Source organism: Cylas formicarius, unplaced genomic scaffold (assembly GCF_029955315.1).
Source record: "Cylas formicarius isolate icCylForm1 unplaced genomic scaffold, icCylForm1.1 PGA_scaffold_6__28_contigs__length_40554024, whole genome shotgun sequence".
Classification (NCBI taxonomy): domain Eukaryota; kingdom Metazoa; phylum Arthropoda; class Insecta; order Coleoptera; family Brentidae; genus Cylas; species Cylas formicarius.
Window position 1 is genome coordinate 11980277 of NW_026844347.1, and position 13619 is coordinate 11993895.

At 35.3% G+C, this 13619-nt stretch overlaps 1 protein-coding gene across 4 annotated transcripts in view; it reads right to left on the reverse strand.

The window, feature by feature from the left end:
- Nucleotides 1–13619, reverse strand: part of LOC132704013 (mushroom body large-type Kenyon cell-specific protein 1) — a 225109-nt gene that overhangs the window by 44662 nt on the left and 166828 nt on the right. For all 4 annotated transcript variants that reach the window (XM_060673615.1, XM_060673616.1, XM_060673617.1 and 1 more), the window contains exons 5-6: nt 4208–4539; nt 1120–1308 (exon numbers count right to left, since the gene is read on the reverse strand). In XM_060673615.1, coding sequence (XP_060529598.1) covers nt 1120–1308; nt 4208–4539 — 521 coding nt within the window. The remainder of the gene's footprint in view (nt 1–1119; nt 1309–4207; nt 4540–13619) is intronic.

Below are 13619 nucleotides of genomic sequence, written 5' to 3' on the forward strand. Positions count from 1 at the left end.
ACGAGTGACTTGAAAGGTTTGCCGAACGTGTTGCATACTACGACCGTCAGTTTTTGGGTAGATTTTTGCAAAACAATACATTCACTGGATTGATAAACGTCAAAATTCAAGGCGTGGGAAATATCTCCGAAAACATCCGATTGCCCCCAAACCCGTGCGGTTAAATCCCGGGAATGTCCGAAGTGACTTGGATCCGTGGGAAACGAAACTGATGTGGTAAAGTGACGATTCCCGCACGCTAGATCGGTGTGTAATTAGGCATTTTACAGTCGGGAGTAGAAAGATAAATAAACTCAATTGGAAAACATGAGTTTTTAAACCGAGGTAAACTGTACACAGTCGTATGTTGTTTCTAACTAACAGTCTGTACATCTTTTAAGCATTGAAAAGGCATATTAACTTTTCAGTAAATAATTACAACGCCATAATCCACAGAGAAACAAGTCTGTAAAAATTCTAAATTATTACTTTTTTTTCGCTACGCAATCTGGCTAGCCGCAAGCGATACAATGCCTTGTGTAGAAAAGAAAAACTGTAACAGTAAGAAGATAAGATTCAAATGGAATAGTGTTTCTAAAGCACAATTTAAGTATCGTGCAATTTCAACAGAAAAATACCAGGAAATATGTGTCTTCCATTTCAGAAAATGCTTAATTGCGAACTATGAATTACCGATATAAATTCGTCACCAACTTTGTAGAAAGTGGAGTCTATAAATTCTTGTTATATATTGAGGGCGGTTATGATGATATTGATGATGTCGAATAATAATGATGGTTTGTTTTCCAAACACAAAAACTCTGTTGGCAGATCTCTTGATCGTCCATGGTGTTTTTGTCCCCTGCTCTTTGTTTACATTTTACCTATTGCTTAAAAGTTGCCAAATGTTTTTTATGTTTTATTTTGAACTACGTCCAGCGACGAAGATCAAATAAATGCCAGCTACTTCCTGCCTCCATCTGACTAAGTAGATGTCGGAATTACCCTTCAGTAGCAAAGAGTCCCAAATATGCAACTGCAGAATTTTTCATTTTTATTTCTCCGCATATTTGAGAATTTAGGATTATTGACACCCATTGCTATGTTTTCAATATGTAAAAGATTTATTTTGAAACTTACCTAAATATGTGTTTGGTATCCAACGTGGGCAGTCTTACATTGGCATTGTTTCCCACTTTGGAATCCGAAGAATTGCTGTTTGTGGTACTGGACCCTTTGCTGAGATCCAACGGCTGTTCCCCGCTGCTGGTTTTGTCTACGTCTACCACTGGCGCAGCCTGGAATGAACGCGCAACGTTGGCAAGATACCTGAAAACCCAAAAACGCCATGTTGATATCAAGTAAATCAACAATGAACAAAAAGCCACTATCGGTGTTCTTTAAACAAACATTTTTAATTTGATTTTCCAGTTTTGAGGATAATAAATACACGCAACATTTAAACATAGATTTTATTTAAAAAAATAATGTAATTTCGGTAGTTACATAAGTTCTCTAACTCTTAATATTGTTTCAATAAAGTAGACCTACGATTTTTACTTCTGTTTAAACGGTGTTGGTTTGCCACCATATTGTCAAGAACGAAGCTTCAGTGCTGGGTAGTATAATCGGATTTAATAGTGATATGGCTGACACATTAAGATTAAGGTTGATGCAGATTGGATTGTTGGAGCCTCAATTCTGCGTTATCGAAATTTGAGTGATTAGTAGAAGGTAGACTTGAAACGGTTTGGATCAGCAGAACTGTTGAAAAGGGTTAAATTTACTCAATGTAATTAATATATATTGTATCTATCTTGTATATATATTGAATCTATTTCGTCATAGAAAAGCTTCCTAGCATGGTTTTATAATTTGAAGGAAAACACCATAAATCAATCAATTATTTATTTTGGTTAGTTTCATAAGTTTCATTAAAAACTTCACCCAGTACGAAACGAGCAATTGTTAAACTAAACTTTTTATCTATGGAATCTATGATATTCTTATTTTTACAAAGTTTTTTTATAAATACTTAAGGTTGAGGACTTTACTGCTGGTTATACGTTACTTTATATAACTTATAGGTTTTATGAAAATGTTTGTCTCACATTCTTTGGACATTCTCGCTGGCGTTATTAGATAGATGTCTGTCAAGTCTCAAGATGTCTCGAAGTCATTTTGTTTTTTTATTTCGTCTTAATCTCAGTTATTAAATGGAATACGAAATAAGTTTTTCAGATTATAAGATGAGTTTTGTAAAGCCAAGTCACTATCCTACACGAACAGTAAAAAATTATTTAAATGAGGTGAAAATTGAGACCTTGGATTGGCCTCTACGCAGTTCAGACCTAATAAAACATTTATGAAACTAAATGGACGGATAAGCCTCCTTAGATGATATAGAGAACATTATTAGGGAAATACAGACTAACATTGATCAAGCACAAATTATACAGGCCTACAGTTTTTAAACTTTTGAACGTGGGTTTCGATTTGACATTTAATTCTGTATAATTTAGGATTCCTAAATTTAAATCTGATAAGCATTTTCCTCTATCACGTAAGGTTTTTTTATTAATATTAAAAGAATTAATCTCGTTTGCTTTGAAGTTATTTTTATTAGTACAAGGACAAAAACCAAATTAAAAAATCTAAGTTTAATAACGGAGTCGCAAACAATAGTTAAGTCTATTTATTTTTGGTCGAAAAATTTTAGTGAATTTTCTTGTATATGTATATGTATATGACGGCCGGATTGTCCCTTTTTGATGATCTTCCACCATTGCAACGTTCCATCGACTTTGATATCTGCGTTCTATTTCTTTTATATCCTGGTGGAACCTCTCACCTTGCGCCTCACTCACGGAATCAACATTTTCGGAAAAGTAGTCCAGATGTGAGTGTAAAAAGTACAGTTATATACTCATATTGCATTCAATTTCCCAAAATTTCTCCAACATGTTTTCACCCATGTTTTTGTAATTTGGATATTTGTTGTTTCCTAGAAAACCTTTCATAACATCAGTAAATGAAGCCCATGCAAACCTTTTCAGATTCGAACATGGTATTCACAATTCTTTCTTGTAGTTTTGCGGTTATTTTTTCCACACGTTCCATCTTTATTTAAAGCTCGAACGTATTGCTTTATCAGTCCTAATTTAATATGCAAAGGTGGTAAGAGAATTTTTCGTGAATCAATATCGTGAAGAATATTTTCTGATACGGAAGAAAAATCACCCCATTAACACAAAAATCAGGGTTGCTTCGAGCTGACTTAGTAGAAGTCCCATAGCCTTTAAATCACCACAAATTATCGAACTATTGTATTACACTAGTTGCAGATTTTCGTAGCATTCTTTCATTTGCGCCGAATGAGCAACAGGTACAGAAACAAGAACATTTCCGTTGTGCAAGAGAACAGCTCTTGAAACTCTTGGAACCACTTTATTCAAAATGGCTGACTTGAGCCTCGGATAAATAATGTTTTTCAAATTTTTAGTATTATATCCACGAATATTGCACACACAGAAGTAGCAGTCATCATAGATATTACAAAAGGTAGGGATCGCTTGGTTCCATTATTCCAATGTCTTAAACCTACATCACATACTTTACAAACAATATGTGGCACCCAACGTTTGTCTTGATATCGTATTGATTTTCAAACAGAGGTGTAATTTCACGTTTAAATTTCTTGACCACAAAATAACCACACACATACCAAAACGAATCTGGAATATTTACAAAGTTTTGTCATTTTAAAAAGGAATTCACCATGCTCACTAACCTTACGAAACGATTGGCTACAACAAAAGTAATTATAATATAAAAGGGCTTTCTTCAAGACATTCCCCGTTAATATTCTCTTCATTTATGCCAAATTAATTCCAGTGGCAATTTCAATTTCAATTTTTAGAATTTTCAATTTCAATTTTTAGAATTTTATGTAATATTTCTATTTTTAAAACAATAAATATAAGATTTCAAGAATTAATTAAAAATTTTGCGCGATAGAAACAATAAAATATTGGTTTTCTATTAGTTTCGTCCCTATAAATCCAAAAATATGAATTCACAAAATTTTTGTTGGCTTGTGTTATCGATGTTTGTGATTTTGTTTCAAACTTGAATGAAAAAACAAAACGCTGATATGGCCGTGACATTGACAGAATGTGACAATTGTTGAGTATAAAATTGCACTATACAAAGGCTTCCTCATACTTACCAGTTATGCGTTAGCATCGAGGGAGCGTAAAAGGGCAAATGGGGGGCACCGGAAGCGCCGGGAGCCGCGCCACCGCCCGCTAACGCCGCCACTGCCAGCGCTACGTCGACCGACGTCATAGCGGCGGGGGAAAGGGCGGCCGCGGGCGACAGGGCGGCGGCCGAATGAAGTGACGCCGCCGTCGTCGTCGTGGACGACGATATTGTCCGACGACGGGAATGGGATAAGTGAAGGTGGGGCTGAGGGGTTAGTGAAGCGGGCGTCCCGCTGTCGCCCTCGTCGCCGCTACGTCCGCCGCTGTCCGATGAGTCCGAGTCCGATTGGCGGGGACTCTGCAACAAAAACGTTTTTTTAAAGTCTGTTTTTAATATAATAATAAGGGCGAGATCCAGTTCATCGGTTAACAAAAAACCGGCACCTGTTCTTCCGCGATGCAACATACATTATATTAAACTTGGATAGTTTTTTTTTAATTCCTGCAATTAAGAAAATATTGAGGAAAAGAATTACAATCCACATTGGCTAAAATAAGCAAACAAAAATTAAATAAAAAGAAAAGATTTCAATTTTTTACGAGAGTTGACTTTTCAAATAGGATTTGAAACACCTACTTCTTAAACACTCACTTATTATTTAAATTAAAGATCCCTAATCGGAATTGAGTAGAAATAGATACAATTTGAAACGAAAAAGATCTTTTTTCTTCTCCCTTGTCTAAAATAGCTAATTATACTGCGGTCTAGCGTGCAGAAAGTGTCAGTTTAGCACGTGAGTTTCTTGTCCCACGGCTCCGAGGCTCTTCGAACATTTCCGGGATATTACGTCACGGGTTTGGGAGCAATCCGGTGTTGACGCAGACCTTACCGCACGGCTTGAATTTTGACGTTCGGTCGAAGGTCATGTCAGTGAATATATTCGGAAATGTCCGATGTGGCTCGGATCCGTCGGAAACCAAACGAAAGAATTATATCATATAAACTTGGAATCAAAGAGATAGCAGACGAATTCTAAAATAGAAAAACCAACAACCTAGATCGACTTGAACACGTACGATGCTAAAAATACGCGCAGAAGTATGTGGAGTAACGTAAAAAACAGAACATAACATGAAAATCACATTGGTAGAATGGAGATGCCAAAAAAGAAATTAAAAGAAAAGTGAAAAAAATACCTAGCAACTAAAAACAACGACAGCTATCAGGAGTATAAAATAAAAAGAGAAATTGGTATTGAAAGAGAAGGGAGAATCGTGGGAAGTTTTTGGAAATAAAATCGAGTCGGACCCAAAAATTGTTCTCCACAACGCTGAAATATTTAAGGGCCCTAGGTAAGCCTGTAGCTATAAAGCAAATACACTGACAATGACAACGAAATAATTGACAGGTGGAGAACATGTTTCCAAAGTTTATCGAATAAGAGCAATGGCGATGATGAAATTGAACAGGGCGTTGGCGACGCGAGCATGGAGGATTGCATAAGTATGGACGATATAAAAAGCGTTCTAAGTAAGCTAAAAAAAAGGCAAAGCTGCTGGACACGATGCGAAAAAATATGGGTGAAGTGGGATGTCAAGTGCTAACAAGAATATGCGACCTAGCTTGGCAACAGGGAAGGGAACCTAATATTTAAAAAAGGGGATAAAAGAGATTGCAGAAAGTATATGAGCGAGTCTTACAAGAGAAACTTTCAAAAGCCCCGGAACCACGCTAGAGCAATCTCAAAGCGGATTCAGGAAATGCAGAAGCATACACGACCACATCTTCAGTATCAAGCAAACTATCGAAAAGGTACAAAACAGCAATACAGAGATCTATCTAGTTTACCTAGACCTAGAGAAAGCTTTTACGTCAGAATCGACAACATGGAAGCTAGGGAGTTAGGCGTTAGGCAAGGAAGCGTTTTGAGTTCGCTACTAATTAACTGTTATGAAAGTTGTAAAAAAAAACAAGAACCAGTATATCTTAGTAGGGTATAAAGATCAAGAGCCCGTTTGGATATGAGAGGGTGTGTTTGCAGGTGATGTGGTTGGATTTGGAAGAAATGAAAGAGGACCTTGAAATCTGGAACTAAATGAGATTTTTTTTTAAATCAATGAAGAAAAAACGAAAATTATGGTTATTTCCAAAACAAATACATTTCTGAATATCGAATTAAATAAAAAACAAATAGAGCAAGTTGACATTTTTAAATATCTGGGAGTACAACTAAATAGCAACGGGTACCATCAAACGCGAGAAATAGAGAGTGCCTCAAGATTATTTCACACTTTAAAATCAAACTCAATAATAAATATCAACTAAGTATGCAAGAAATATCTTGAACATGGATTCATATATATTCATGAATTTTGAAGCTGGAGTTCACTTTTTTAAACATGCTCAATATTGCGACACTCTAATATTGAGCATGTTTAAAAAAAGTGAAATTAAGCTTCAAAATTTATGAAAGCAGCCAATAAGCCATACGTTGACGTCAAGTTAAGTGGTTAAATATATATAATACAAGGTACTCTTACATTTAAAATTACCTTCATAATAAAGTAGTTTATATTCCCAATGTAAATAAATGTTCGTTTTCGAGGAAGTTCCGTGGAACTGACTTTCCTCCAACGCCATCACCAATCACGTCTATAATTCGATCGCATTAAAAATTCATGCGAAAACAATTATGATCTAGGTTAATCCCGATTAGAGTGAATCAGTCGCCTCGATATGGTACATATGTATGCTTTATGAACTTAGCTTGTGTATGGAAATCAATTTCCTCCCGTGTTTATATACGGCTTATAAATGCCACTAGGACGGATTGGCTAACGATCGGAGCGGCGTAACAGATTTTCCGATTTTGGTTCGCTTCGTCATACGCGCCACTATTTTAGGGCCGTGTGCGAATATTACAATTTTCCAACACGCTTACACGCCCTTAATATTAAGTCGCAAATTAGTCCATGATTAGATAATGCGGTAAACAAATATGATTTGCGGATTATTTTGCCGATGATTTCGGTTCCGTCAATAACGCATTGGGCAAGGTTATAATACGGTGTGTGTAGGAATAAATTGCCCTTATTAGCGATTTATACCACTGTTATTAACGGTTGCGTCTACTGTCTGGCCGCACTTTATACCGCAACACTAAAATTGGAAATTATTTTGACCTCTGGAATGCGACGAGTCACGGGTAATATGCAGTCGGAGACGTTTTACTATGAAACAATGGCGGCTACAAATATGCCGAAATGAAATGAGGCGTTCAGTGCAATAGCGGACCAAGCCACAATTTTTCATATTTTGAGTTAATGATTTTAATAACCCCAACACACAGTAAAATGAAACGAAAATAGACTACAAAACCTTTTCTCTATAATTACTAGATGGCAGCACATAAGCCATTTAAAAATTGTCCTCACTTTTGGACTGTTAGTTATTTAATTTTAAGGTTATGTTAATTTGTCAAAACATTTGAGATTTGCGTGAGAAAAGATCGATTAAATCGTCGGCCGCCTGTGACTATTATCGAACTTAGTGGTTCGGTTGTGTACAGTTGTGTGTGTTTTGATCACAGATCCAGCCGTATGGATAAATCCGTTGAAGATGAAATGGAACGCAAGTTTGTTGGTGAATTTTTATGTTTTCTTTTCAAATACCTGCTTATACACTCTACACAGTACTGGGCCACGCGAAGCTACTGAATTTGCTAAAAACAATCCTGAAGCAACAATTATCAAATTTGATCTGATGCAGACGTTACCTACCCCGCTGCTATCTATCTAGGGGTCTCGGGATCAGAACAGAAATATAAAGCTTTCTATTCTGTGTAAGTATGTTGTTTCCAGCCCTGACTATACAGTGGAAAAATAGATCAGAAACTTTCAGTTAGCAGGCATTCATACTTGCCTTGAGACCTGATTGAAAAGCAAAAAAAACCCTAACGTAACGTTAGGGTGCACGCAAAAAAAAGCTTTACAACTATTGCCATGAACAAAACAAAATTCTTTTGCACAAAAAAAGTCGACTGGTTAAAGATTCAATGACTAACAGTTTCTTCTGAGGCACCATTCCTTACAAATACTCAAACTATGAAATTGCTCCTTTTAGCGAACTCGATTTAGAAAAACGCCACACCGCACTGATTAGAAAGTTAAACTTGCTTTTTCCTACTGGAAATGACCTAAATCCACCGAAACAGAAAGCTTTGTTAACCTTGCTAGATTATGTTCCTACCATAACTACTATAACTACCAATTTTTTCAGTAGATGTGTCTAGTGAAGAAGAATGTTAATTTTGAATAATACATAGCTTTTTGCGTCATGCATTTCAATTTTTTACATACATCTTTCAATCTCCAGAATTTGAAAAAATATATTCAGCATGCACTAATACTCACTCCTTCCGGTAGAAAAATACGTATAAAATAAACTCTATTTGCTGTTGGTTTTTTAAAGAACCTAATTAATAAAAAACGCTATTTTAAAATTTCCAAATCTCACTACCCTTTTTGTAACTTTAATATTTTTTGTTTGATTAAGCATATTAAGATACAACTTCTTTCCCTCTGGTATTTTGCTCATATCTCACTTGGTTTTCGCTAAAGACAAAATGAAAAGTTTGATTGCTTGTCATTGAACAAAACCATTTAATCAATTTTTGTTAAACCAGGTAAGAGAAAGAAGAAAAGAGGTAACTTTTCTTATTTCTTCGACGTGATGTTTTTTATGAATTAGCAAGGAATGAACGATGTGGCAAAAGCATACTGAAAGTGTTTAGGAATGTTGGCGCAGAGTGGATTCGCAGGGAAGTGTATGCTATGTAGGAGAGTAGTCACATTCCGTTATTTGCATCATTGCAACAGAAATTAAAAGATTTACCGGCAGTCTTGAAACAATTAACCAATTTCTACACAAAATCTCATTTGGATTTAAAAATATTGATGACGTAGTTCCATTAAAGCGGCCCAACGATTGGTGGAATAAAGATCGAAAATATTTAACACAAAATATTCTCAAAAAACTCAAAAATGTCCGTCCATGTAATGGATGTAATTAAAGCTCAGTGTGACTTAATACCAAATAGCAGTTGGAGACAATGCGTTTATTATATATCCTTGGATGATAGTGATAGCACAGACTCAAACTATTCTGACGACTTATACAACATCATGTATTTATATATTTTGTGATTCAATTTTCTTACTACTACCCTAGACTGGTTTGATTTATTGGCCCAGAAATGCTTACGAGCAGATAAAAACGTTAATAGCATTATTACAGTCATGACCATGTGTGTAGGACTATACCAGACACATTTTTTACGTTTGAAATGAAATATTTACGAGTTAGACAGTAAGTGGCTTAAAACATAGACACTGGAATGCCAGAACGTCTTGTCCCTAGGAGATTAAAACAATTAAAACATTTCCTATAAAATTCAAAACATTTCTGTTTCCCTGAGACCCTTTCAAATATTCTTCAGGAGTGGAGAGTAGCTATGGGCCGACCGATATTCGTGTGGTCCTTTAAGAATCAATCGTGGCGAAGAAGGACCGCTAAGGCTTAGAGCCCTTTAAAAGATCGATTTATTGAAGAATCAGAGCTTATGGGTTACAGTTAACCTTACTCGGTTGGTATTGCCACTAATGGATAGACATAACTGATATGGTGTCACTAAAATCAATAGTGGAATCGGGTCACTGCACTTCACTTCACAGTTTTGGGGTGTCACCTATGGCAATTATTTGATGCACATCATTTCTAGTTTTTTCGGACAGAAACATGAAGGCCCAATCAATGATAACATGTTACAACATATAGCGTTGCTATACCTTTCACCAACTGTAAGATCAAATGTTTCAGCAAGGCAATGCCAGACCACATACCACTTCAGTTACTAGAAACTTTCTCTGACGAGCTAACCAAATCTTCTTTCGTGGTCAGCAAGCGAGACTTGTCGCCTATTGAACATATGTATTATTGGATATGATAGGTAGGGGAGTGAGTTGCTGGTCACATCTCATAATGGATATACAACATCCACGTTACAAGGTAAGATTTTGCTGGGAGAACCTATCGCAGGCAACAGTTGCAGAATGTTAAAATTGAAATTCGTTTGAAAATGTGGCCGATTGCTATTCATCTTTATTCCCACTCCAACGCAAAATATTAATAAATAGTATATTATGCCACAAGTGCGGTAAACGGCATTTAATAAACGAGTGACTTAAAAAGTTTACCAAACGTGTTGCATACTATACTTTTTCTACGACCGTTAGTTTTTGGGTACCTTTTGCAAAACAACACGTGGATGTATCACTGACATGGCCGTCAGAATTGACAAACGACAAAATTCAGGCAGTGAGGTAAAATTTCTGAAAACATTTCTCCTAAATCTTGTGCGGTAATATCCCAGAATTGTCCGAAGGGGCTCGAATCCGTGGGAAAGAAACTCACGTGGTAAAGTGACGTTTTCCGCAAGCTAGCTGTATAATTAGATATTTTACAGAAGGAAGTAGAAAAATATATTTACTTTTACTTGGTGTTGGATTTTTTAACGTGAGTTTCGTATCCCACAGATCCCAGATACTTCGGACATTTCCGGGATATCACCGCACGAGTTTGGGAGCAATCGGATGATTTTGGGAAATTTTGCTGCACGGGTTGAATTTTGGGCCTTGTCAATGACGATCATGTCAGTGGATGTATTCGTGTTGTTTTGCAAAATGTACCCAAAAACTAACGGTCGTAGAAAAAGTATAGTATGTAACATGTTTTAAACTTTTTAAGTCACTCGTTTATGAAGCAATGGTTTCGCTGCGCTCCGTTCGTGCCAAATAAACTCGTAAGTTAATACTATTAACATATCTCTTACGTCCTGATTAAGCCTGATCTGGCCTATAACCAAAAACCAATGGTCATAGAAAACGCATTTATTAAACACTCGCTGTGCTTCGGTAGTGCCAAATTAAACTCACGACGAAATTGACGTTTATGAACGTCGTTACATACTATTTTTTGGAGGTTGATATGGCAAAACCTTATTAACTAAACTAAAATACTTTCCAGTGATGTAAGTTGTCTTTTATAAACAACTTAAGTTTGAATGTAAATATTTCTTTGTTTTTAATATTTGTTTCTCGAAGGTACATAAAATTATTATTGCGTTTGAAATAACTTTCCATTTAATTCAAAATACAAATCACATATTTTAGTGGCACAACTCACAAAATGGAGAGTGCAGTTTTTCTTGTTGCTTATCGGGTTTTTGGAATTTTTGTTTACGTATACGTATTTGATTTGCCTCTGATATATCGTCCACGTAATGCATGGCAATAATGCTCATACCTTATTATTAAAGTCGGTACAAAAGTGCTTTGTTATTATCTTATGATCAGAAGAAAACCAATTGCACTTTAACAGATTCTTATTTCTGAAATACATAATTTACAATACATAACCTAGCGGAACAATAAGTAAATATTTAATTTAATTTAATTTATTACCAACAACATTAACTGTGTGCGCACTTAACATGGAGCTAAAAATATTTTTGCAAATTCCTAAATCTAACAGGTTACAAAACAATACAATAAAAATCGCGCAGAAAATATAAATTATAGACTCTATATTGCACAAAATCATTTGTTGTAATATGTTATTTATATTTGGTAGCGTATATAAAATATCTTTTTGTATAACTCGTGATATTCCGTGTTGCTTTGTTTTTGACTTTATTTATTTAATACTAAATAAATTTATATTAGAATAAAACTTGATTTCATGCAGCCTAACGTACAAGACATTTTTGAGTCAGAGGTTCAATTAGGGTCTTATTGGCTGGACCCCATGGAATGATACAAAGATTAAGTACACCTTTTTCCCATTTTTGTCGTCAAAACCTAAGTTGATAATATTTATAGTTTTTTTTAAATTTATGTGAGATATATTCAACTTAAATTTGAATCTATCATTAATCCAAGATATTTTATTTTTATATGTCTCCCAGTTCCGTGGATATTACGCTAAATAGCTCGTTAACGTAAATATTAAATATTAAAATTGGAATAGTATTAACAATACCTCTCACTCCCATGTATCTTTTGCTTTCCCTATTACATTTGTTGACATAGTTCATTAAGCAGGCGATAGCGTTCTCCGTATTAGTCATAGCTACAAGTCTATAATTGTTAGTAATTTTTTTATCTCCAGATTTATGGCTTGGCGTGATAATCGCTTCTTTTAAACATTCTGGGCATTTGGTGTTGGTTCTTGTTTTAGGCTATCGAAATTAGATCGAAATTATCCCCTTGCAGCGGTTCAAAACACATAATTTCCCGGATAACGTGTGAGTTAAAAATTGATGTTCATATTGTTTTTCTACTCCCGTCTGTAAAATACCTAAAATACAGCTGGGCAAATTTTCAAACTCAAAGAAAAAGTATTCATTCATTGCTCTGCCACATACCAGCGTGATAATTTTAGGGAAAGGGAGGGTTCAGGTTGTGGACAAACTTTGCGTAAATCCACGCTGCCAACTTTAAAAGATGTAGACAAATTGAAAATAGTTTATAGCGATTAACAGCCTGTATATTTTTAATGAAGTTGAGGATAAAGTTTAATATTGCTGTAAACGCCAATAACTATACTCTATTCACACACAAGAGCAAAAGTTATTCTTTCAAAGTCCTTGTTCATCTTTTAACTCATTCCATACAGCACAAACGTCCGTTTTTGATCCATTTTAAGTGTAACGTCTCTATCTCTTGTTGTTTTTTTATTATTCCGACCCGAGCAGCAACGCCAACCTTAGTATTCTGTGACGAGAGTTTTTTTTTGTGCGAATAAACTAGTGTTTTCCAACAAGAAGTAATAGTTAATTTACAAAATAAATAATAAATGCCACGAAAAAAATCCGTCCTCTCTTTTCCACATATGTTTATGATTAAATTGTGTATATTAATTGTTTTGATACTAATGCAGTAAAAGCGAGAACTAAATTCAACAAATTTATTCAAACAAATGTAGAACCGAATTTAACTTCTATGGTAGGATTTTTTCTTCTAATTTTATTCTGGTTAGGGAGTAGCAATGAGGAGTTGTGGTGGTGCAACTGCAAAAAAATGTATTTCGATAAACTGATGTTTTAATCAATGTATACAATTATGTTAATTTAAAGTTAAAATAAATATAATATTTACGTACAGGTAATAAAACGAACATCTTCATTAAGTAGGTACTCTGATATCCACTGGATGTTGGTTCTTCAATGTTTGATGGGCGCACGCGGATCCTCACAGTATTACCCGTACAAGATCACATTAGAACAGGAGCTGAACGAAGATGATTCCGACAGCAGACTACAGTTTTGGGAAACTCCGAAAGAAATATACATTTTTTACATGGTCAGATACTGTTTAGTG